This window comes from Salmo trutta, chromosome 3 (assembly GCF_901001165.1).
Source record: "Salmo trutta chromosome 3, fSalTru1.1, whole genome shotgun sequence".
Classification (NCBI taxonomy): domain Eukaryota; kingdom Metazoa; phylum Chordata; class Actinopteri; order Salmoniformes; family Salmonidae; genus Salmo; species Salmo trutta.
The window spans coordinates 31,905,398-31,930,455 of NC_042959.1; the positions used below are offsets into that span (position 1 = coordinate 31,905,398).

General features: G+C 42.5%; 2 protein-coding genes across 8 annotated transcripts; one reads left to right on the top strand and one right to left on the bottom strand.

Annotated features, from left to right (window-relative positions):
* Positions 1–80: 80 nt before the first annotated feature.
* LOC115172903 (transmembrane 9 superfamily member 2) lies at positions 81–18,392 on the bottom strand. 2 transcript variants are annotated; one of them, XM_029730755.1, is made up of 18 exons: positions 18,074–18,392; positions 15,904–15,971; positions 15,717–15,810; positions 14,391–14,518; positions 13,988–14,117; positions 13,583–13,710; positions 11,393–11,504; positions 11,167–11,246; positions 10,481–10,586; positions 10,279–10,326; positions 9,722–9,854; positions 9,420–9,539; positions 9,118–9,175; positions 8,758–8,917; positions 8,393–8,544; positions 8,138–8,249; positions 7,677–7,848; positions 81–1,095 (listed from the first exon to the last, which is right to left on the bottom strand). In XM_029730755.1, exons 1-18 carry the CDS (start codon positions 18,206–18,208, stop codon positions 1,028–1,030), a joined length of 2,004 nt encoding a protein of 667 aa, XP_029586615.1. In that variant the 5' UTR covers positions 18,209–18,392; the 3' UTR covers positions 81–1,027. The 2 variants fall into 2 exon arrangements, with proteins under 2 accessions (XP_029586615.1, XP_029586624.1); XM_029730764.1 differs by lacking the exon at positions 10,279–10,326.
* Positions 17,711–24,113, top strand: LOC115172919 (RNA-binding motif protein, X chromosome). 6 transcript variants are annotated; one of them, XM_029730801.1, is made up of 9 exons: positions 17,711–17,731; positions 21,184–21,309; positions 21,645–21,751; positions 21,849–22,002; positions 22,166–22,312; positions 22,407–22,521; positions 22,647–22,778; positions 22,863–22,948; positions 23,503–24,113. In XM_029730801.1, the coding sequence occupies exons 2-9, from the start codon at positions 21,201–21,203 to the stop codon at positions 23,814–23,816; spliced, it is 1,164 nt and encodes a 387-aa protein (XP_029586661.1). In that variant the 5' UTR covers positions 17,711–17,731; positions 21,184–21,200; the 3' UTR covers positions 23,817–24,113. The 6 variants fall into 6 exon arrangements, with proteins under 6 accessions (XP_029586661.1, XP_029586653.1, XP_029586676.1 ...); XM_029730793.1 differs by lacking the exon at positions 17,711–17,731 and adding an exon at positions 20,446–20,546; XM_029730816.1 differs by lacking the exon at positions 17,711–17,731 and adding an exon at positions 20,446–20,546 and having other exon boundaries at positions 22,166–22,306.
* The last annotated feature ends 945 nt before the right edge of the window (positions 24,114–25,058 follow it).

Consider the following 25,058-nt stretch of genomic DNA (forward strand, 5'->3'; position numbering starts at 1 on the left):
CTTTAAAAAGGTGGGAAAATGTTAGAAATGAAGTCACCAAGTTCCATCTGAGAGTATAGAGAAAGTGAAAATGCAGTAGCTCTTTCCAATGAATCAAATGTATTTATTATTTGTAAAAACATTATCACCTTAGGTGATGACTCCACACTGCTAAAAAGAAAAAGCGGCAGTAGTTTTAGACATATTAGTTACAGTAAGTTACTGTAATACTGCAATGCATTTGCGTCAACTACCAACTTGCTTTCTCCTGTGCCGTGTGAGACATTACAAACCAAAAAATATATATATATAATGTCGATGAGTCATAAGCTTGGGCTTACTGTTATAGCAAATGAATCTACCACGTGCTTCATTACCACGGTTGCTATTTACTCTTATTTTCATATAAACCAAAATATAGCCATAAAAATAAGAGAACAGATTCTAACATGGCATGGTCATTTATACAGTAAATATAATACAGGCCATTAATGGTTAGGATTCTATAGCCCCCATCTTCACCTGTCCAAACAGATATAAAACCAACAAACATTCAACAACTTTTCTTTTTAAAAAGGACTGTTCCATATAGGTCACATTTTTAAAGTATCAACATTTATATATTCTCATTACAGCAGAGTAGGTGAAAAACAAACACGTAAATAGACGTTTGGGGTTCTGAGAATATAAAAGCAAAATGAAGTACGCATTTGATTTACATTAGAAACGGAAAATAAAAGCATTTCGGCTCATCCTTCACCACCCACTATGTAGTCGCCCGTTCAATTAGATATTTGGAACTAACCTGGAGGATCACGGTGCAAGTCAAATCAAACGTCACTTAATCTTAGGCAGACGGTAAAAGCAAAAACAATGACGGCAACATATCAAGTTTCCCGAGCTTAAACAAAGGAAGGTCCTCTTCAGGTCTTTTCTGAGATATGTGATGGTTTCAAGTCAGAGTGTATTCAAAGGGGCTTCCTTTCCTCATAACGGTCCACTGTAAAAGCGTTGCACTGGGAGAGCCGGGAGTCCGGGCCTCCTTCCTTTAGTCCACCTTGACCACACTGTAGATTTTATTTACAAACCAGAAGCAGGCAAAGAAGCCAATGGTACCTGAGAAGAAAGGATAGGACAGGGATGAATTTCCACAGGGGAAAATTGTCTTTAGATACACAGTACTGCTGTATACAAATTACACAGTGTATATTACACGCAACATAATACATACATTGCACATTACCCATGTCCGACGCATTGTACACATCTCATACCTACTACATATTTGCACAGCTGCCCTCGCAAGAAAAGGGTCACGTTAGGACACTGAACTTGAAAAACATTGTGAATTTGTAATCTTGCAAGAACCCACATCAGCTTATTGAAAACACCTGGGTAAGGCAGAGAGGTAAGGTGCGTGTGGCTTTAGAACGGGATGCGGTTTCATCTACACAGGGATGATTTTAGCAGTGAGACGCGGGCCCCGTGCAGCGCGGGGAGGAGGGGACCAGAAACGAATGAATAAAAACACAAAACTAATGAAAGAGCTCAGGGCGTGGCACTTCAGGAGCATACGCTCCCAAAATAACCCTGGTGTCACATCTTATAGCCGCCCGGCTCGCTAGCCCACTCAGCGCCACCAAATTATCCTCCTTTTAAAAGGCTGATCAATTCCGATTGAAAGAGGTGGCTGGAAAAAAAGAAGATGAAGCCACAAGTCTGCCAAGGCAGTAGACACCAACCGGCATTCCGTTTGGCAGAAAGAAATCAAGAGATAGCTCCGTTTGTTTGAGCTCCTCTCTGGAGAGAACTCAGTAGATAAAATGTTAATTGGGCAAAATCCCAGGAGATGAAGAATTCGTCAAATTCAAAGCCTGTATCTGACGGCTCAATGGGGGACGTACAAGAAACTCCCGACTTTAGTTTTGATCAAAGTTTAGAGGAAGTGAAAAGGAAAGAAATAAGAAACGTCTTTTCTTAAAAAGGCAATTAGAAATAGGGCAGATTAGGATTATTCAGATGAAGAGCCTGAGCGACCGGGAGAATGAAGATCTTTTTATTGGATTTATTTTCGGTAGCGATGATCTTCTGCCAGCCCTTTCCAATACTGATTATCCCAGTCTTAAGATAGGGTCTGACACTGCTCCAGCAATACAGGCTACTCATTTGGCCTTAAAATGTCAAGTTCCTATGAGGATGTCATCATAAAACCACAGGCCAACTATGGAAAAAAAAAAAAAACGAATGGCTTCAGTAGTAGTTTTGTATCGGCTTTCCTTACATGGTGTCCTATGTCACGTATTGTGTGTGTGGGTGTGTAAGACAAGGCCAGAAGGCGCCAAAGAGCGCCGTTACCATGTCAACCCTTTGTCCATTTCTAACTGTTCCACACCACAGTAAAGGACAGAGGGAGACAGCTCTGTTCATCACAGCATTGTTGTGTTTGGATACGAAGTAAACGCCCACATTGCCCTCCTCATGGTACACAGCTATATATTTTGAGTGCCAGTGCGGGGAAGTTGCCATAACAGCCGTAGTCAGGGATGCTGGTGCATCTAATAGAATCCATGGCAACTGGTAAATTGGGCGCTGCCTCACATTGGTTTTCTAGGAGACGAAAGTCGCCATCTCTACAACGAATACTTTTAGGATGGTTAACCACAGACCAAGTACTACAAGCAGCAGTTCTTAATACGTCTGTTACTTGTTTGCTGATGACCTAAAAAAAAAAAGAGACGTGTGCTCCATTTTAACAGTGCTGATAATAGCTAAAGTCTAGTCAAATGTCTCACTGAGGAGACCAGGGGAGGGCCTGTTGATCTTGGCTAACATGTATTGAATCAGGTCTTATGAACACTGTACGTACACATACAGTGCGTTCGGAAAGTATTCAGACCCCTTTAATTTTTCCACATTTTGTTACAGCCTTATTCTTAAATTGATTAAATTGTTTCTCCCCCCCCCCCACCCCAATCTACACAAAATACCCCATAATAACAAAGCAAAAACAGGGTTTTTAGAAAATATTACAAATCTATATATAAAAAAATATATATATTATCACATTTACAAAAATTGGATGGGGAGTGTCGCTGCACAGCAATTTTCAGGTCTCTCCAGAGATGTTAGATCGGGTTCAAGTCTGGGCAACTCAAGGACATTCAGAGACATTCCAGATGGACAACCATCTCTGCAGCACTCCACCAAATCAGGCCTTTATGGTAGAGTGGCCAGACAGAAGCCACTCCTCATTAAAAAGCCACATGACAGCCCGATTGGAGTTTGCCAAAAAGGCACCTAAAGGACTCTCAGACCATGAGAAACAAGATTCTCTGGTCTGATGAAACCAAGATTGAACTCTATGGCCTGAATGCCAAGCGTCACATCTGGAGGAAACCTGGCACCATCCCTACGGTGAAGCATGGTGGTGGCAGCATCATGCTGTGGGGATGTTTTTCAGCGGCATGGACTGGGAGACTAGTCAGGATTGAGGGAAAAATGAACGGATTAAAGTACTGAGAGATCGTTGACGAAAACCTGCTCCAGAGCGCTCAGGACCTCAGACTGGGGCAAAGGTTCACATTCCAACGACCCTAAGCATACAGCCAAGACAACGCAGGAGTGGCTTCGGGACAAGTCACTTGAACCTGATCGAACATCTCTGGAGAGACCTGAAAATAGCTGTGCAGCGACGCTCCCCATCCAACCTGACAGAGCTTGAGAGGATCTGCAGAGAAGAATGGGAGAAACTCCCCAAATACAGATGTGCCAAGCTTCAAACCCAAGACGACGAGGCTGTAATCGCTGCCTAAGGTAATTCAGAGTAGGGTCTGAATACTTAAATAAATTGGATTTGTTCTTTTATTTTTAATACATTTGCAAACATTTCTAAAAACCTGTTTTTGCTTTGTCATTATGGGGTAGTGTGATGAGGGGGAAAAAGTCAAGGGAACTGAATACTTTCCGAATGCACTGTATAATGCATGAGCAGGAACATGGAGAGGTGGCCAGAGAGCAAGGCTGAGTGCTGTTACGCCACAGCTCCTCTGACCAGTTTTTTCCCCCCATACAGTTGAGTGAGAGGGGTTTACTGTGTAGAACAGTCAGTCTGGCCTTTCTAGACCTGACAGAGGGCAGCCTTGTCATGTCACCTCCCTTCTCTCAGCATATGAATGAGCTGCTCAGTGCCAGACTTGGCACAGGAACCAGGAAGAGGCAAAGTCACTAAATATAACCGATTCATAACACTGGTCTGTTTCTCTGCAGTATAAATGACCACATTTATACTACAAGCTAACTGCACACTATTCCTTTAACATTATGATCAAGCATAAAAAATTGCCTTTATTTTGTGTGTTTGAAGGATCCACTCCAGCATCAACAAAGACATCTTTAAGACGTTGCCATCTGCAGTAAAAGTCTAAAAAGTTTACATTTAACACAGTGTAGCTGTACCACGGCCTCATTTCTATTACAGCATATTGGATGACTATCATTCATATTCCATTCACCCAGTTCAATGTAGCATTGATAGACTTAGGCTACTACATGATACTCTAATTTTCCCTATACCCATCATGAGGTTGTTACAACCTAGCCTATGAATGAAAGTTTACAACGTCGGTGCACAGGTCGATAGAAAAAAATGTTTAGTAATCAAGGTTACAGTGACAATACCGCCTTGCACATTATTGCCTGCATCTAGCTGATCTCTGGTGTAATAATTTGTCTAACAGTTGCAAACAAGAGAGTTTCTATTGCACAAATTCAGGTATGATTATCCCCGTCTCATTCAGTTTGCTTCCATTTAATAAATGTTTAACAGAATCGGCGTATTTAATACACCCCTGATCACAGTTCACTTTCATAGCAGCCACATACAAACAGCATGATCCCTTTGATCGTGGTATAATTCCTTCCCACATCTACGCGCTCTCCTCCTGTCACCTTTTCCCATCATTTGTGGACTTCAGTGCACAAATCAAATCGTATTGATCACATACACATATTCAGCAGATGTTATTGCGGGTGTAGCGAAATGCTTGTGTTCCTAGCGCCAACAGTGCAGTAGTATTTAACAGTTCACAACAATACACACATCTAAAAGTAAAATAATGGAATTAAGAAATATATATTACATTACTAAAGTGGCCAGTGATTCCAAGTCTACGTATATAGGGCAGCAGCCTCTGAGGTGCAGGGTTACGTAAACCGGGTGGAAGCTGACTAGCGATGGCTATTTAACAGTCTGAAGGCCTTGAGATAGAGGCTGAAAAACAGCTTCAGTCCCAGCTTTGATGCACCTGTACTGACCTCGCCTTCTGGACGATAGCGGGGTGAACAGGCCGTGGCTCGGGTGGTTGATGTCCTTGATGATCTTTTTGGCCTTCCTGTGACATTGGGTGCTGTAGGTGTCCTGGAGAGCAGGTAGTTTGCCCCCGGTGATGCGTTGGGCAGACCGCACCACCCTCTGGAGAGCCCTGCGGTTGCGGGCGGTGCAGTTGCCATACCAGGTGGTGATACAGCCCGACAGGATGCTCTCAATTGTGCATCTGTAAAAGTTTGAGGGTTTAAGGGGCCAAGCCAAATTTCTTCAGCCTCTTGAGGTTGAAGAAATGCTGTTGCACTGTCTGTGTGGGTGGACCATTTCAGATCGTCAGTGATGTGTACGTCGAGGAACTTGAAGCTTTCCACCTTCTCCACTGCGGTCCCGTTGATGTGGATAGGGGGTGCTCCCTCTGCTGTTTTCTGAAATCCATGATCAGCTCCTTTGTTCTGTTGACGTTGAGCGAGAGGTTATTTTCCTGCCACCACTCTCCCATGGCCCTCACCTCCTCCCTGGAGGCTGTCTCGTCATTATTGGTAATCAGGCCTACTACTGTTGAGTCGTCTGCAAACTTGATGATTGAGTTGGATGCGTGCGTGGCCACTCTGTCAGGGGTGAAAAGGGAGTACAGGAGGGGGCTGAGCATGCACCCTTGTGGGGCCCCCGTGTTGAGGATCAGCGAAGCGGCGGTGTTGTTTCCTACCTTCACCACTTGGGGATGGCCCGTCAGAAAGTCCAGGACCCAGTTGCACAGGGCGAGGTTCAGACCCTGGGCCCCGAGCTTAATGATGAGCTTGGAGGGTACTACCGTGTTGAATGCTGAGCTATAGTCAATGAACAGCATTCTTACATAGGTATTCCTCTTGTCCAGATGGGATAGGGCGGAGTGCAGTGCGATGGCGATTGCATCGTCTGTGGATCTATTGGGTGGTGGTAAGCAAATTGAAGTGGGTCTAGGGTGTCAGGTAAGGTAGAGTTGATATTAGCCTTGACTAGTCTCTCAAAGCACTTCATGATGACAGAAGTGAATGCTAAATTTAGTTATGTTACCTATGCTTTCTTGGGCACAGGAACAATGGTGGACACAACACATCAGCTGTCTGACCAGGCAAAAAACAACTTCAAAGCCAAACCTTCATATCATAACTGCTAGCCTCTACACACAGCCTACATTGTTTTCACCATATTAGCCAATGTCATAGTCAACATAACTACTAGAGCAGTTACACCAAGGGGCCCCAGTGGCAATAAATTAATAAAACCAAAAGCTTACCATGACTTGGAAGAGTTCCAGTGTTTGATAGCCATAGCCAGCTAGCTAACATAGATAGCATCCCTCTTTGAGTAGGCTAAACAAGCTGCATTCATTAGCTAAGTAACTGAAGAAAAAAAATATATAGCTAGCTCCTCCATTTAAGAAATGAATGTTAAAAACTGTCAACTAAATCACCACATGCTAGCTGTAGCTTATGCTTTCAGTACTAGATTCATTCTCTGATCCTTTGATTGGGTGGACAACATGTCAGTTCATGCTGAAAGTTTAGTATAGTTCTCTAAAAAGGATAACTTTAATGTCTCATATTTTAAAATGTTTCTGAAATTCACTGAGGATGTTCCCTCCTTCTTCCTCTGAGGAGCCTCCACTGAGCTGTACTGCCAGTAAAACCAGAAGTGTGACACCTGTCACGGGGGAGGGGGGGGGGGCGTGTTGAGCGAACAAAAGTGGCTCAACACTAGTGCCTTCCTAGGTTTATGCCGTTAATGGAACAGGATACGAGTTCCCGCATCCTAGTAAATGTGTACAGGAATGGGCCGAGCTGTCCCTCTGACGTTAACCTACAGGGATTCTTCTGAAACTAACCAATTCCCATTCCTCATGCAGAAACGTAAGATCAATAAAGTTCATATTCAGTTTAGAGTAATTAACACATTTAGCATGTTTATAAATTTTACCCTTTCTGTTATACACGTGTTTTTCAGTGTTCTGTTTGTGACCCCTCAAGATGCAGGTTGATGGTCACTAAACTTGGAGCTGACTGTTGGATGGACTGTTCTCATCTGTTGATAGTGAATGATGCCAGACTGGAGGTACCAGGACAGAGAACACGCCGATTACTATTGAATTCTGTGAACACACAGATAGCTACTACAGAGGACTGTCATTCATAAAACTCCAAGCAGCAGCACTCTGACACCTAAGCACTTGGTGTTGAAGGATGGGCAAGTTAATGCCTCTTAACCATAATCCGTGGACAAACAATAGGACGGGTCTTTGCAAATTACACAAGGTAAATGTTATATTGAGGTGACGCCAACCTGTTTTAGTATCACGATCAAAACCTGGCTTACGCAGTGTTCCCAGTCCACTCACCTGTGAAGAGGAAGAAGATGAGCACCATGATGGAGGTGTAGCCAAAGTAGAGGATGGTGCTGGCGGCTCCTACGATCTGCAGCTTGGAGAAGAAGTAGTGGACGGCGTAGACAAACAGGTAGACGGCCGTGAAGCCGCTGGTCAGGAAGGAGCGCCACCACCAGTGGTAGTCCTACAGGAAACAGGGCTTAGGTTAGGCTACAGACAGTGACAGTCTGACTGTAAACAGTCGAATACATTATCATTACGTAAGTAGTAAGCCAGCAGTCGAAATTAAGTCATTGTGATGTCATTTCCACCCATTTCGCCCACTGGGAAGTCCCAGGAAACTCTACCCTGGAAAATGTTTGTAATGTTCCTTCGTAGTACACCACAATCCACATTTGAGTAACTTTACACCTAAACGTTTCAGTAGGCCATTACACTGAGAGAAAGACCCGTGAACAGTAGTTTCCTCTCACCTCTGCACACAAGTGGAAGTAGCACAGCAGGATGGTGGCCTCAGAGCAGGTGATGAGGAGGATGATGAAGACCAGGAAGAGGAAACCAAACATGTAGTACATCTGGTGAGACCTGGAACAGAAGATAAAAAAATATACATGTTAACTTTATTACATCAATCATCAACCAGAAAGATAAGACACCGACAGATGGTCGGACAGATGACAGACACACAATTGTATTACTGTTCCCCCCCCCCCCCCCCCCCCCCCTACCAGATGCTGTTGAGGATGAAGAAGAGCTGGATGAAGATGCAGCCGAAGGGCAGGATGCCCCCCATGACGATGCCGGGGACAGGCTTGGTGAAGAAGGACTGTTCTGGGATCTGTCTGGGGATCTGGTTGGTTCTCACTGGCTGCTCAATGGCCTGTAAAATGGAGCAAGACAGAGGGGTGATAACTCACCAAGACATGGAAAGTTGTACGCAATATAACAAAAAAATAAAAGTCTGGGTATTAACGTGGACAAAATATCAGGGTCCGTAGTAATAATCCATCTTAAAGTAGGACTGCTGGTCTAGGATCCGTTTTGTAATTGAGATTACATGGACAGAGGGGGGGGGCTCTGATTTTGGACTCACAGGTTTCTTGAAGCCGAAGTAGGCGCCGACGAAGGTGAGGGGCACGGAGATGCCAAACCACAGAGCTAAGATCGCTACTAGCGTGCCGAAGGGGATGGCAGCCGACGATCCCTCCACCCACAGGATCAAGTTCATCAGGAAGAAGTCTGCAAATACAATCCTGGAGGGGGAGCGAGAGAAAGAAAGAAAGGAGAGATGTGAAGCCTCTGTACACATCTCCCTGTTAAGGAGGAGAGTGTGTCAAATGAATGCGGCTTTGGATGCTACAGTATGAGGCGTCATTGTAAATAAGAATTTGTTCTTAAATGACTTGCCTAGTTAAATGACTTTTTTTTTTTTAAATGAGAACAGCCGACCTACCCTGGACACAACAGTGCTGTCAACAGGACATTGGTCTTCCATTTCTCACCACCGAAAGCTGAGGACACACAGGAAAATAAGGGTTCAAATTATAAGCTGTAAACAGGGCATACAGATTAGAGAGACTGTTCAGGCAGAACACAAATACATATCTAACTGAATGGTTGGATGGAATGTCATGGTCCTGAAGTGACAACGATCTGGCTCTCCATTTATATCGTACCTTTCTAAAACTCTAATCTCATTTTGTTCATTCACGTGTGGTACGCTGATGTGTGTGTGTGTCTGTAAACGAGGCTTACTCTTGTAGAGGCGGGCGGACACGTATCCTGCAGGGGTCCCGAGCAGAACCCACAGCACCACAGAACAGGTCATCAGAGCCCCTCGGTTAGCTGGAGACAGGAACCCCAGGCAGGCCAGGACTAGAGGAGGCAAACCTACATCACTACACAGAATACCCATACTACAGTTGTACTACCACTATTACTCAAGTAAAATAAGAGACGGTAATAACTAGTACACGAAATAAAAACTATTCTGAAGACGCTGTAATGCATTGCGAGTTTACATTGCTTATTAAAGTATCTGAGGAAGAGTTACTTACAGAGGGTGATGAAGGTCATGATGAAGATCTGGGTTCCCTGGCCGAGGAACACAGAAAGAAGCATGCCCTTCCTGGGAGGCCGGAACACATCCCCGTGCACCTGCTTCCACCCAGACTCCTCCTGGGCATCCTCCTATTGGGTTAGAGTGAATCACAACCAATCAGAACCAAGAGAACGGTCAAAGTTATGCACATTTAAATTGCTTTGTTACAGATCAGCCAAATCACCAAGAGTGAGTCATTAGCCTATCTTCCAGCTTGTCTAACACATGCCAGTGCAGCAAAAAAAAAAAACATTAAGACACATGACGTTACCACATTAGCCAATGGCTGTAAAATATGGTGTAGACATGAACTCTCAGCTTAGCCGAAAAGCAGACAAACATTGATGGAATCTTTTTTTTTTTTTTACTCAAATGACTTGGCAGCTGTAAAATGATAGCCTGCACTACACCATATTTTAAAATATTTAAGTTTTATGACGCCTCAAGAGACGGCTCCCAGAAATCACACCACCAATCCCCAGTTTGTGCTCAAATGGCTTTCGATAAGCTTACATAGGATATGGATTTTCCTTGTGTTGATGGAACCTTTATCAAGTCTCCCTGTGAATGTGAAATGTTACAAGGGTTTCATTCTTGTGGGTCGGTAAGAAACAGAACACACATGAACGTTTGGCAGACAAATCCTCTGCTATGTCCGTCTCACCCATTCACTCTCGATGGATTCATTTGCGTACAATAGAATAATCTGGTTTACCTGGTCCACCTGGTTATACCTGGCGATGTCCTTGTGCAGGGTCCTCAGCATTATCATAGCCACCATGCCAGACAGGAAGAGCACGATGACCAGAGAGTTCATGATGCTGGAAAGAACATAAGACATACACCATAAACATGACTAACAGCAGCGGAGGAGCACCATATTCTAATCTACTGCATAACAGCACTGGAATGGGAATATTTAACATGACTAAAGTTCCTATCACATTTAGAGCGATCAACACAATGTTTAGCATATTTGGAGTTTCTGTTAGACACATGAGTTCCAGTGTTCTGTTTGTGACATTTAAGATGTGGGTTGATGGTCACTAAACTTGATGCTGTATGTTATGGATTAAACCGATATCTATTGATAGTGACTGACGTCAGACTGGAGGTACAAGGACAGAGGACTTACTGATTATTATTGTATTTTGTGAAACACTGACTTTGTAGCAGCACTACCTTTTGTTTTGACTTCCTACAAGCTTCTCGGGCTGGTGTTTACAGAACATGGGTCTGCCTATTAGGATATAAGGGCTTTCTCAGAGAAGGCCTGTTAGACATTTTCTCTACTGTAAGATTTGGCCGTCATTGTAAAATAAAAATGTGTTCTTAACTGACTTGCCCAATTAAACATGATAATAAAAAGTCTTATGAGGGCTGTCTTGAGACCTAACGGACCTGAACCACTGGATGTTGGTGTGAGGCATTGAGACCAAAATGTAATCCCATCTGGAGGCCCACTTGATGTCATTGTTTTCCTGTGAATGAAGAAAGTATTATTCGCAAAAGAGAATACTTCAATGCTTCTATGAACTATGCTGAGGACCACACAAATTCAAAAATGGTGTACTTATATGTGCAAAACAAATCATTTGTGGTTAATCGTTCTATTGGTCTAACATACCTCGAAGGTGACAGAGTAGGTGTATGTGATCTTCAAGTCACTGTCAAACTCTGCAGGAACCTCCATAGGAAGGCCTTCACATGTCGGTTTTTCAGCATCAACATTTTTGATACTGTCAAACAAACATAAAAATCCACTTATACCTGGGCAAGCGGAAGAGTTAAGTGCAGTCGCTTATATTTGAATTAAATTCAGAGCATGTCGGGTGTGTGTTTGAGGCCGTAGGTTGGAATTCTCCTGAAGAATCTGATATTCTCGTCAGTTTGCCCTACGTTGACACTAGAAAATCACGAACCAAATCACCAGAGCGCACGGGTGTTCCCAAAGCATATCCTTAATCCCACGTGGGGGAAAAACAGCACATCTCAGTATGGATGGAGCGTAGTTCATAAAGCATGAAATCATCTTATCAGCTCAGTGACAGGTACATTTTCTGTAGCATAGCCTTTATATGTTACAGTAATAGGCCTAATATATCTGAATGATAAATGTATATTAATCTCCATCGGTCACTGCATATTATGGTAGTTCTACAGCAGGTAGTTCCGGGGGTCACCTATTTTTTTATAATGTAGACTAAATAATATATAGTTTTTTTTATTGCAGCTTCAGCGTTTTAAAAACGGCCTATCATTCGAATATCGTCGCTTTAAAAAAAATTGTTGCACACGGTCTATCAATTCCATTAAAATACATCATCTTGTTCAAGGTTGATATTTAAATGGCCTAGATGTCCTACCTTTGTGGGCACCAGTCCATTTTCCTGAAATACCAATTTAAATCGATTGATCAAGTGGTTATAGCCTACTGTTATAACCTGGCATACTTGACAGATTGGTGCCATATCCAAGTTGTTATACTGCATATTTTATTTTAAATAATTTGAATAGGCTTACAACATCTGTAAAATGTTTTCCTTAGGCCTATATAAAAGTGTTCTGTTGTTCTGAGATATGCAACATCGCAGTTGCTTTTATGACAAGTATGCTTAGCCAGGGCTCGAAAATAAGGGCTTCACAATTTTTTTAATGTCAAAAACAGACTCTAGGACAGTTCTGGGATGATAGATCCAAAGTTCATACAACCACTGCAAATCCCAAACGTTTAAAAACGACAAGACTGATGGAACAGATCAAAACATTGTGCTTGTTAAAATGTTGATACATTATTTTTTTCTTCCCATTATAGGCTAAGCGCAGCAATGCACACATGGCAATACGCGCAAATGTTCCATAATGCAAGTAGGCCAAGCGGAAAACGTCATTCTAATGCGCACTGCACATGATAGCGGTTTCCTTTTTAGAGGCCAATATTTGCATGTGAATTTTGTGGCTCAGTTGACAGCAGCATTCATCTATTTTAGTACGGTTACTATACTTAGCCTATTAAAATCCATGTCCTACGCAAATCAAGGAACCATCATTGTTGTGTGTTCTCTCCCAGCTTCATGGTTTGAAAGAGGCACATAATTCCAGTCCATACGACAGGCCTACAGTATGCATAGCCGAATCATGAATACCATATATTTAAGAGTCCAGCCCCCTGGCCCTGACCCTTTTTTTCCCCTCTCTTCACACTGGTGGGACCACCATTCGGACTGGTATAAATTTCTAACTGGGCTGTGGGGTGGGGGCATTCCAATGATTTGGGTCCGGCACTGTTGTAACCTAATGCGTTGTATTTATAACCAGCTATAACACAAAAAACTTTAAAAAGTATTAGAAAAGGAGGGTGCTTTCAGTGCTTCATGTGAAACTGCTTGTGTTTACAGGCGATCGCTAAAACTGTTAATTCAATCAAACATTCATAAATATGGTTTAATGGATTGTATAATTAGGTTTGGACATTTGGAAATCACGCCATAACAATAGAACTGCCAATTAATTTACCTAATGATGCATGGCGTATTTACGTCTGCCAGATATAGCAGAGAAATTAAAAATATATTTTTTTAAATACAAGTTGGTGTTTCGGCCTCCTCTTGTGAAATGTGGAAATGACACTGATCAACGATCAAATAGAACAAACGTGTGGCAAACAGTTTTTCAATGAGGATAGGCAGTGCACATTCATAGACACCTACGGAAGCGTCGGAGACAATATGTTCAAGAGCTGCTATTGACAAATGAATACATCTGCTTACACACACACACCTGATTTCCTCTGTCTGAGTCTTTCTGAAGTTCTTACCTCTTGGGCTCCAGTGTGGCAGCCACCAGACGAGCTCCTCTCCACCCCTCCCCCTCCCCATTGTGGTAGGTGATTTTGATGGCCACGTGGTTGAAGACGTAAAACGTATTCTTCTTGTTGAACTCCGACTGAAAGCGATAAAGATGCCAGTCAATTATCCCCCAGATTCCATAGTGCATAGTTATACTAAACACAACCACGTACAAAACAGGTTATCATTAGAGCTATTCAAAAAAAACAGCATGTCTCAGTCAAGGTCCAAACGTATGATGGTGTTATTATATTACTATAAACACAACACAGCCTGGCTTGAACTACAATTGCCATAGCTTCAAATCTCTGGCGTTGTCAGATAGATATTGGGCAACGATCCTGTATGTGAGACAACGTAACAGTATGGCTCACATTGATGACACAGGCATCTTTAGCCCGGCCATCGATAGTGACGAGGCAGCCAATGGGGAATCCAGGATTGCAGTATTTCTGACCGTCTTCCACATCATAGCACCAGGTGACTGGCATGTTGTCAACAATCCTGAAAACACACACATTTTGTTAAATCCAATTAAAATACTCTAAATACACTGGGGGAAAATCACTTTGTGATTTTTTTAGTTGAAACAAATCTGTCTCCTGTTCATCCATCTCTGTCTAACCAAAAGCTGCGCAAAAACAACAGTGTTAACCCGTTGTATAGGATTAGTGTCATGCTAAGAGGCCCTACTATGCTTGGGGGGGGGTAAGTGGAACGGTTTCTGTAAAATTACGTACAATTATCTCAACCTATTCATGAGAAAGATTAGCTCACCAATGGTGCTGGTAGTTCAACTGCATTCCTCTCTTGAGGAAGTCCAGCATGTTCTTATCCTCGGGTTTGCCCTTCACATAGACTTTGGTGCACAATTCCTGGCATTTCACATCTTTTTTGAATGAGAACTGAGGGAAAATTGAGAAGAAAAAAAAGAAGAAAGAAAACTGTAAGACCTACTGGGTATAACAGGAAGAACAGGACAGACAAGATAGCGTGAATAGCCGGTCTTTCCAGGAGTGATTTAGCAACAAAACAATGCAATCCAATACCTGAAAGCTGAGCCCAGAGGACCTTTAGGGTAAATAAAGCCCAGTGGTAGATCAGACTATGAATGAAACCTGCAAGGGAGAGTCGCTGTTTGCAGATGGACCTGCAAACTGCATTGTTAGGGGATCTGAAAAACCACAAATCAATGATGGGAAATATCATTATCCTCTTGGGTAAATTGTTTATTTTTAGGGCACTATCAGCAGGAATGTTACAAATAGGGAGGTTCAAGGCCCTCCTATGACCTCACTGTCAAAGTATTATACCATTTTGCAATACATCCTTTGTATTGCAAAAGGAAATAGCAAAATGGTATAATACTGGGAAAGATGGGTTAATCTGTGGACATCGGCACAACGGAGATAAGATTAGAACGAAATGGTTGATTGGCTGCTTGTGGGTGAAAATCCAGCAATTGCAGAAAGAGGAAATTAGGAATATATGTGTAGCCTAATTAGTTAACTACACGTACCATACATGTGAGCGAAAATAGCTCCAAGTAGCAGTATTGCTGTAAGTATTATTTTAACCACATTTTCTCCCCATTGCTGCAACTCCCCTACGGACTCGGGAGAAGCGAAGGTTGAGAGCCATGCGTCCTCCGAAGCACGACCCTGCCAAGCCGCACTGCTTCTTGACACACTGCTCAAATAACCCAGAAGCCAACCGCACTAATGTGACAGAGGCAGCTTGCAGGCACCCGGCCCTCCACAAGGAGTTGACAGAGAGCGATGGGAAATGAAATCCCGGTCGGCTAAACCCTCCCCTAACCCGTACGGCGCTGGGGCAATTGTGCACTGCCTCATGCGTCTCCCAGTCACAGCCGGCTGTGACACAGCTCAGGATCGAACCCAGGTATGTAGTGAAGCCTCAAGCACAGCGATGCAGTGCCTTAGACCGCTGCGCCACTCGGGAGGTGCTTTTAGTTGACTTCAAATCAAGCGGGGATTAGAAATTATTCAAACAATTAATAGAACACAAAATATATCTGCAATATTTAAAGGTGATCTACTACCCCCCCCCCCCCAATGAAGATATATGAGGATTGAGTTCCACCTTGTATGGCGACGTCTCAATTCTCTCGCCAAATAGCACCTGGCCCAGGTTCTCAGACGGTCTCCTCTCGTTATCATCTTTGCAGAAATCAAAGCTGTGAAAAAAAAGAGATGACAATGAATGCACAATGATCCAACATAAGTAAGATAAAGTAAAGATGTACGTGCCAGTCAGAGCAACTACTTACACATCATATTCATAGGGTAGAACTGATTCCACTGAGTCCAAGCGATTCACAAATAGCTGGATGAGAGTCTGTAAGGAAGGAGAGAGGGTTTTGTATATAGGCACGCGACAGAACAATGACAAGGGAAAACATGCATAATTATTGGGTTGTCAGTATTGGTATTGTTTCTAGCCATTTCAATCTGTATTATTACACACACAGGGGCCTAACATTTCTACTTAAAGAAATTATAATATGTTTTCCAATCATTATTGTAGCTACAAACTCTGCTAGTTAGCTATAGCGTAACTTACTTACAACCAGGCACAGATTACCAATCTGAACAGACTTGTTCGTCAACCTTATGAAAAGAAAAGCATTGCATGACTCATGTTTTTCTAGCTAGCTAGCCAGCCACTGAGCAGTCAGCCATGGGGCATAAGCTGCTAGCTAACAAGTTAATGATCTTGGCAAACTAAAAATCAAGTCTAGTTCTTGAACTAGTGAACAATAATTGGGACATAGTCAAATATCGTATAGCCCACTTCAAATAATGAAATCAAAGTATATTGGTCGCGTACACAGATGTTACTGCAGGTGAAGTGAAATGCTTGTGTTTCTAGCTCCAACGGGGCAGTAATACCTAGCAATAAAAACACAATCCATAAAAACAACAAAATGTCAGAACGCGTAACGTCAGGGACCGGATTTTTTATTTTATTTATTTATTTATTTATTTATTTATACATACATACATACATACATACATACATACATACATACATACATACATACATACATATATATATATACACACACACACACACAAATGTTGTGTAAAGATATATTAATAGAAAAGGCGTGTACAGCAGTAGTTATATAGGATGAGCCATGACTAGAATACAGTATATACATATAAAGTGGTTAAACCGGCATGTAAAAACTATTAAAGTGACCAGTGTTATTACTATGCACATAGGGCAGCAGGGTAGAGTACCGGGTGTTAGCCGGCTAGAACAGTGACTGAGGTTCAGGGCAGGCTACTGGGCTGAGGCCGGCTAGTGGTGACCGTCTGATGGCCTGGAGATTGAAGCTGTTTCTCAGTCTCTCGGTCCCAGCTTTGATGCAACTGTACCGTCTCCGCCTCCTAGATGGTAGCAGGATGAACAGGCCGTGGCTCGGATGGCTGAGGTCCTTGATGATCTTCTTGACCTTCCTGTGACACGGGGTGCTGTAGATGTCCTAAAGGGCAGGCAGTGTGCCCCCGGTGATGTGTGACCGCACCACCCTCTGGAGAGCCCTGCAGTTGTGGGCGGTGCAATTGCCATGCCAGGCGGTGATACAGTCCGACAGGATGCCCTCAATGGTGCATCTGTAGAAGTTCATGAGGGTCTTAAGGGCCAAGCCATATTTCTTCAGCCTTCTGAGGTTGAAGAGGAGCTGTTGCACCTTCACCACGCTGTCTGTGTGAAGGGAACATTTCAGGTTGTAAGTGATGTGCACGCTGAGGAACTTGAGGCGTTTGACCCTCTCCATGGGTGCGTGCTCTCTTTGCTGTCTACTGCAGTCCACTATCAGCACCTTCATTTGGTTGATGTTTAGGGAGAGGTTATTGTCCTTGCACCACTCTGGTGGTGGTAATCAGGCCTAGCACCGTGTCATCCGCAAACTTGATGATCGAGTTGGCGACGTGCGTGGCCACGCAGTCATGGGTGAACAGGGAGTACAGAAGGGGCTGAGCACGTACCCCCACTTGTTACGCTAACGTTTTGATAGTTTAGCTTGTGACCAGCAATAATAATAGATACGTTTTGGCCGAGTGTACCTCCGACTAACTTACATCGAGACGGTAAAAATGTTAATTCTTTAATGCATACCTTGTTGTACCTAACTATGTTTGTCCTGTGCAAATGCGTTATTTTTGGGGCTACTGCAATCCGTAGTATTTCCAACTCATCACCACTTAACTCCATTTTATCGTGGAGTTGAGAATTCCCAGCTAACGTTAGTTACAATAATAACTTACTCCTGGTGTCACTTGACTAGTTAGCATGTAGCTAACGTTAGCAACTAACTAACCACCTAGCAGGCTAGCCAGTAGGAAGGAAATAAAAGTACAAATGGAACATTTATAAACTTAAATCTGAAAACATTCATATTTAAAAGAACACCACCATCCGTGTTAATTTACCTGACAATCATCACCTCCTTTGCCTTCTTCACAAAAGCTCACTGGGGCTAAACCCGGAAGGTAGAATCCTGAACAAGTACTGAAGGCAACTAACGTGAACACAAGTACAAAATCCATGTCTATCCGCGTCTTCATTGTCCCGGTTTTGTTGCAAATTTATATTCACCCGGTGTGTAGTTCCGTTTTTAATTCTGCAAGGAGAAGTAACGTTAGCTAGCCAACTTGTCAGCCACTACGAAGGCGGCTAGTTGAGTCTAGATAGCTAGCTAGTTAGCGTCCAACACGTCGTTTGTGTGATTGTCGTGAGGAAGAGGGAGGGGCGATACGTTTGATTGGTCGGTCTTTCAGACTCTTCTTCTTTGGTTTTATTGGCGAACTACACGCAAAATGTGTATTATCGTCACCAACTGGACGGCGGTGAATAAAAAAAATCACTAGAAAAGTTAATTCCACTACAGGGAAGAGAAAATGTACAGGGTTGGACCTGAGAGGGTGGGACCGCCCGAGTCATTAATCCATGTAGCTGTGCTGTTTACCATCATTGCTGTAAAAGCAACACAGTCCACTTTCTTCACATGTAGCATGCCTGCATCCTGCTGATGACACTCAGGCCTCAGTGCATGTTCTTCCAGGCTCTTGTCTTCTCTGTTATTTTATACATCATTGGTCTTCTCGGTAACATCATGTAATTTGAAATGTATCAAACTACCTAAATTATTCTTCTCCATGCTTTCAATGTTCTATATTTGTTTGTCTAATTTAGAAAGTATGCTGAATATCCCATCAGATTAGGAAAACATGACATGCACATAAAAAAACAGCAGGCCATGGTTGTTTCTGGATCCTTACTATCTGGGGTCCTTGGGGCGTCCCTACCACATTGAAGTTGAAGGGCTAGGGGGTTATCGAAAATGCTATCCTAACCTGCTACGAAAATCACTTCCGGTCTGAACTTTATCGAAGTGGCGTGAAGTTAAGGCAATTCCACAAATTAGATGGATGTCAATTCTTAGATAAAATGCAATAGCAAATTCTTAAGAACTACTCTTACTTCTGAGTGATTCTCTTCAACTTTGAAACGGAAATATATATGACAAGATTTCACTAGGATTTATATAGTCATAATAAGAACCAGATACCTTTCTTTTCCTCTATCACCTAAAGCTAAATAAATTCTGTTCATCTCAAAACAGTGAATGACATTTACCCATGTAATGATTTCTTAAGACACATATTTAACCACTGTCTTTTTTTAACTCCGCTATTCTACATTGTCGTCATTCAGCAGACATTCTAATCCAGAGTGATTTGCAGTAGTGAGCGCATACATGTCATACTTTTTTCTTCTTCTCTGTAGTAGACCCCTGTGGGACTCGAGCCCACAATTCTGGCGTTGCTGAGCCACACGAAAAACATCAGAACATGTTTTCTTCACATGTCAACTCACTAAAACCTGTTGGGATGCATTTCAATATGGTTTACATATAATAATCTTATTAAACCCACTTTAATTTATAACAATGCCAGATTTGGTTTCCTAATGTAGGGTAGAAATTGTGCATTTATTTACAATAATTGTATTATTATGGAAACATATTTCAAACACAAATGTTGTTTCTTAAAATCTACCCCTCAGTTTGTAGTCTTTTTGAATGAGGTTACATTGTACATGAAGTCTTTGAAATTAGTTAATTCTAAACAAGCCCTATGTCTTTACAATAACTTGTGTACTCTGATGCTACCGCACGGAAAGCGGTGACAGAGTGCCAAGTCGAGGTCCCCAAGCCATCTTAACAGCTCTAACCCCAAGCCATAAAACTCATGAGCAGCTAATCAAAGGGCTACCCAGACCCCTCTTTTACGCTGCTGCTACTCCCTGTTTATACGATACGCATAGTCACTTTAACTCTACCTACATGCACATAATTACCTCACTTACCTCAACTAACCGGTGCTCCCGCACATTGACTCTGTATATATATAGCCTCGCGGTTGTTATTTTACTGCTGCTGTTTCATTATTTGTTTCTTTTATTTTCTATTTTTTAGTCATCTATTTTTTACTTAACAATTTTTTTTCTTAAACGTATTAAAGCATTGTTGGTAAGGGCTTAAGTAAGCATTTCACTGTAAGGTCTACATCTGTTGTATTCGGCGCATGTGACAAATACAATTTAATTTCATCCTTGATTAGAAAACTTTGTCTTTGTTTTGTTTACTTCTTTGTTTAACTTTATTTTGTATTATTTATTCGTGATTTTTCTAGTTGCTCGGTCTGTTAATTGGAGCAAGTGTTTTTTTGTACGTAAAAGGTGCTCATTTGATTGTGAAAATGTTTGAATAAATTTAACAAATAAATAAAAAGGTTGGCAGCTATTTCCGGATGCGTGATACCACGTGATCAGTATACGTTAACCTTCGTCGTTTCGTATTTTCCTGTAGGAAGCTTCGAGCGTGTCGTGAAATCTTCAAAGGTAGGTGTTAGACACTGCTCACATTTGTGCACAATGGCTTGTTTGTTTTGCAGATATTAAACAGCCAACACACTTTAATGTTTTATAAAAATCCGTTGAACGATACATTTATACACGCACGTTTGTTTTATCGACCAACAGCTAGCCAACCAGTCGCCATTTTGAGCTTTGTTGAATGAATCCACAGTTTCGTCCTCTTTTTATTTTCTTGTTAATTTACTAATAATGCACATGAACTGACAATGGCCCCCACGTGGTTATTTTATTGTAAACTAACTAGCTAGTTTGTAACGTGGCTTGCTTGTTTGGAAGCTATCATAACTGGAAGGAGTAGCCACAAATGTTTGGAAATGCTAGTTAGCTTGTCATTCATTCCCCTTTCGACGCCATTTTGTGCTGTTAAAACGTACATTTCTAGTGTACAATGCCGTTGTTGGTAAATGTGGCATACTTCCAACAGATAGCCACCGCGTATATCTGAATGTAATATTATGCTAGCCAGGATGGCTAACTGCATGTTTTGAAACCGAGGTCAGGACAAGTTGTTTTCTGAAATATGCCCTAGTCCAAACATGCTAATTTGTTTCACAAACGTCGATCTGGTGTCTCCATGAAATAACGACTATTCTCTTAATAGCTTAAACCGACCCAAATATGGCAGAGGCTGACCGACCAGGGAAGCTCTTCATTGGTGGCCTGGACACTGAAACTAACGAGAAGGCCCTTGAGAAGTATTTCAGCAAATATGGCAGAATAGTAGAAGGTAAAAAAATACGTTGGTTAACTTAATCATTCTAAATGGATTGCCCATGCATGGTAATAGTTATGTCCCAGTGAAGACCAATACTCTTGCTATTGTAGGAGGACAGATTCAGGAGTACATTTTACCAAGCTGCAATGTCTTGATTATTTTAGTGAATAAACTTATGGTTAAGTAAAGTGTGAGCAAGTAAGTTAATAACCAAATGGTTTTGATCAGCAATGGGCTCGAAAAACGCACAATACCTCTAAAAAGTTCTGAGTATCAGTTCAGATGAATATTTTGTAACCTAGTTCAGTTCCTGTGTGAGCACTAAGTAGATACTTTTTCATTTCCAGTTCTGTTGATGAAAGACCGTGAAACGAACAAATCAAGAGGTTTTGCTTTTGTGACCTTTGAGAGTCCGGCTGATGCAAAGGATGCTGCGCGTGAAATGAATGGGAAGGTAAACAGTTGTGCTTTGTTTTTTTCCCCTCAAATTACCCTAATTTATGTAGATTGTATACATTTCTAATATTAACTTTAATCTATTTACTTCTCAGTCACTTGATGGTAAGCCAATTAAGGTTGAACAAGCAACAAAACCTCAGTTTGAGTCAGCAGGCAGACGCGGCCCACCCCCCATGCGTGGCCGCGGCCCCCCTAGAGGTCCTAGAGGATCTAGAGGAGCACCAATGAGGGGTCCACCATCCAGAGGTACCTTTACAGAAGTACTCACAGGGGTTGTGGTATTGGGCATTTATGCAAAGTCTTATTGTAAAGCCACCTAAATTGGATTAAGTATGTAGGCTATGAAACTGGATTTGTTTTGTGAGTTCTGAGCTTGCCATTAATATTTGCATTTCTTGTCTGCCGAAAGACTACTATGATAACGTAGGGATTGTAGAACCCTTTTTCAAAGGGATTTCGTCCAGAGGTCCCCCACCACTGAAAAGGGGACCTCCGATTCGTAATGGAGGCCCCCCACCCAAGAGACATGCTCCTTCTCCGATGGGCAGACGTAAGTGTGAGGACCTCTCGACTTTATCGCTATGAGGACTGACTAAGCATGTAGTGCCACAAAGACTTATGATGATTACATGGCATCTTGTTTTCTTTAGCTTCCATGTCTAGGGACAGGGACCCCTATGGCCCACCCCCTCCCCGCAGAGACTCAATGTCCAGAAGGGATGATTACCCATCACCAAGAGATGAATATTACAGCACAAAGGACAGGTGGGTGTTCCCGTGCAACAAATCACTCACTACCCATTTGTGGTTGGTTACACATTCTGAATAAAACTTCTTTAGAAATGTCACATTGCTTGTTTACACATGTGACATGTTTTCCCATTTGACAGCTATTCTAGCCGGGAATATGTGAGTTCCAGGGATACCAGGGACTACGCACCAACACCCCGGGACTATCCGCCAAGGGATTATCCCCAATCCAGTTCCCGCGATGAATATGGGTCAATGTCAAGGGGCTACAGGTATAGTTGACTTGTGAATCTAAAGATTGGGTAGGTTTCCGTTGGCATCAATGTGAAGTAATGTTACACCATTTCTTTCACCAGTGATGGTTATGGTGGAGGCCGGGAACCCAAAAGCTATATGGAGCGCCCTAGTGGAGCCTCTTATCGAGAGCCCTACGATGGTTACGGTAAGATTGACCACTTAAGTGTAATGGCAACAAGTTGCTCTAGTCTCGCAACCTGCTCAATGTGGCCCTGGGATTTTGTGATCGTATATGCATCACGAGTCGATGGAAACGCCCAACAAAGCTTCTTGACCAGTCGTTGTTCGTTCGACAGTGTCACAAAGTAATCCCTCAAGGAATCATGCACATAAGTCTGTTTTTGGGGGGTAAAACGACCCTCACAAAACCATCAAGACCTCACTGAAAACGTGTGACCAATGTGCGACTCAAACAACTGGAATTCTAAAAGGAAAAAAACAGCTACTCAACAAAACATGGCATGCTGAAAGGGGTTTCATTGCGTATTTTATGTTCCCCCAAGCTTGGATAAATAATCTGCCAAAGCATCTAAATGTTCAGTGTAAATTTTTGTTCAGATCCCTAGCATATTGGAAATTTAAACATATAGTTGCTATTGATTGTCATTAAGAAATACTCACGGAAAAGATTGGCTCATAACAATTCAGCAAAGTGTGTGAAGTGAAACTTGCCAATTACCTGACCCATTGACCCTGCAGGTAACTCGCGCAGCGCCCCACCCTCAAGGGGCCCCCAACCATCCTACAATGGCAGTGGCGGAAGCAGTCGTTATGACGACTATGGAAGCAGTTCCCGGGATGGCTATGGCAGTCGTGAAAGTTACCCCAGCAGTCGGAGTGAACCATACCCTCCTAGCCGTGGTGAGCGAATGGGCAAGCAGGAGCGGGGGCCAGCACCCCCAATCGAGAGAGGCTACCCCCGTGAAGCGTACAGTGGCTCAAGTCGCGGGGCGCCCCGTGGTGGCCGCGGAGGCAGCAGAGTCGATAGAGGAATTGCCCGCAGCAGATACTGAGATGGACTTGGATATGACATCAGAGCGATCGTTACACAATGCATTCACTACTTGTATAGTGAGGGGAAAAACTAGGGGTGTCAAATTCCGTGGACAAGCTTAGGTTTTGAGCTGTTTATCCTCAGCCTGTCAATTTATTTTTCGTTTTAAGTGTTAAAATTACTTGTTTTATATTTCCCGGGCCCATGTGATACCATTGCCAAGTGATGAGTGTTTAGTTTTTGTACATTTAGTGCTGTTATGTCCTGCTATAGTCTTGGATATGGCTTTCATACACTAATAAAGTTTTTAACCAAAGACCTTTCGCAACGCTAATGGATGTTCAGAAAGAGACCAGAAACTGACATGAATGTACACCCATATCCCAGCGCACATCTACAAGTTCTGTCCACTAGAGATCAGTTGAGATGCAGTTAACTGTGAAGCTTGTAGATAACACTTAACAGTCCTGTACTTTCAGTCGACCAACCGGTTGTCTGAGGACAAAGCAAATGTCACTTTCCAAACTCTTCATCGGTGTAGATTTCTCTGTGGATATGGATCCTTCACCATAGAGCCAAACAATGGTGGCTTGCAACGACCTAACCAAAGAAAGACCCCAACAACCAAACGCAAGAGTCTTTTCAACACGACTGATAGTGTCAACAGCTGGTAAGCAAAGCAAACCTTTTTGTTTCTCGTCTGTGAAATTAATTTCATGCCCGTAAATTAGTCTGCCCAAATGGTTGGTGTGCGAGCTACTGGGTGCCCCAGGAAATGAAACAATGGCGTTCAATTTAAATTGTCTTATTCGTCAACCAAATTGAAATCAGCAACTTAAGGAGTTATATTTCGCTTGATAAATTATGACTTTGCCACTAAACCTAGGTTAAGGGTCAACAGGTAACTTGTCAACAATGTGCAGAATCGCAAGAGGAGATCACCTTTGCCGGAGACAATAACTTTTTTTTTCTTCAACTTAAAAGTATGGCAAATTAGTTTATTTTTTATTTTACTAAGGTGCGATATTCATAAGCTATCTTTGTTTTTGTGTACCATGGATTTAACTTTCTATTTTTAGTAAGAGGTGTAGTCAAAGCTCATCTTGTCACAAGCATGCCGACTCTCACAAATGGAGACAACTCGGAAGGCCAGCCACGTCCTAACAACCAAACTGGAAAGTGAATGGGAGCGAGAAAATCAAATCGGACCATTGACTTATTTTCAAGGGAAACTGGCGGGTTGGGTTATCAACTTTCTGTA

Coding starts and splice junctions, on each gene's coding strand:
- LOC115172903 (XM_029730755.1), bottom strand. CDS start 18,208: ATGAAGACGCGGATAGACATGGATTTTGTACTTGTGTTCACGTTAGTT. Junction 9,855..10,278: donor AAGGAAAATCCATATCCTAT/GTAAGCTTATCG, acceptor CTAACCCAATAG/GAGGATGCCCAGGAGGAGTC. Junction 8,250..8,392: donor TTCATCCTCAACAGCATCTG/GTAGGGGGGGGG, acceptor CTTCTGTTCCAG/GTCTCACCAGATGTACTACA.
- LOC115172919 (XM_029730801.1), top strand. CDS start 21,201: ATGGCAGAGGCTGACCGACCAGGGAAGCTCTTCATTGGTGGCCTGGAC. Junction 21,310..21,644: donor ATATGGCAGAATAGTAGAAG/GTAAAAAAATAC, acceptor TTTCATTTCCAG/TTCTGTTGATGAAAGACCGT. Junction 22,949..23,502: donor AGAGCCCTACGATGGTTACG/GTAAGATTGACC, acceptor TTGACCCTGCAG/GTAACTCGCGCAGCGCCCCA.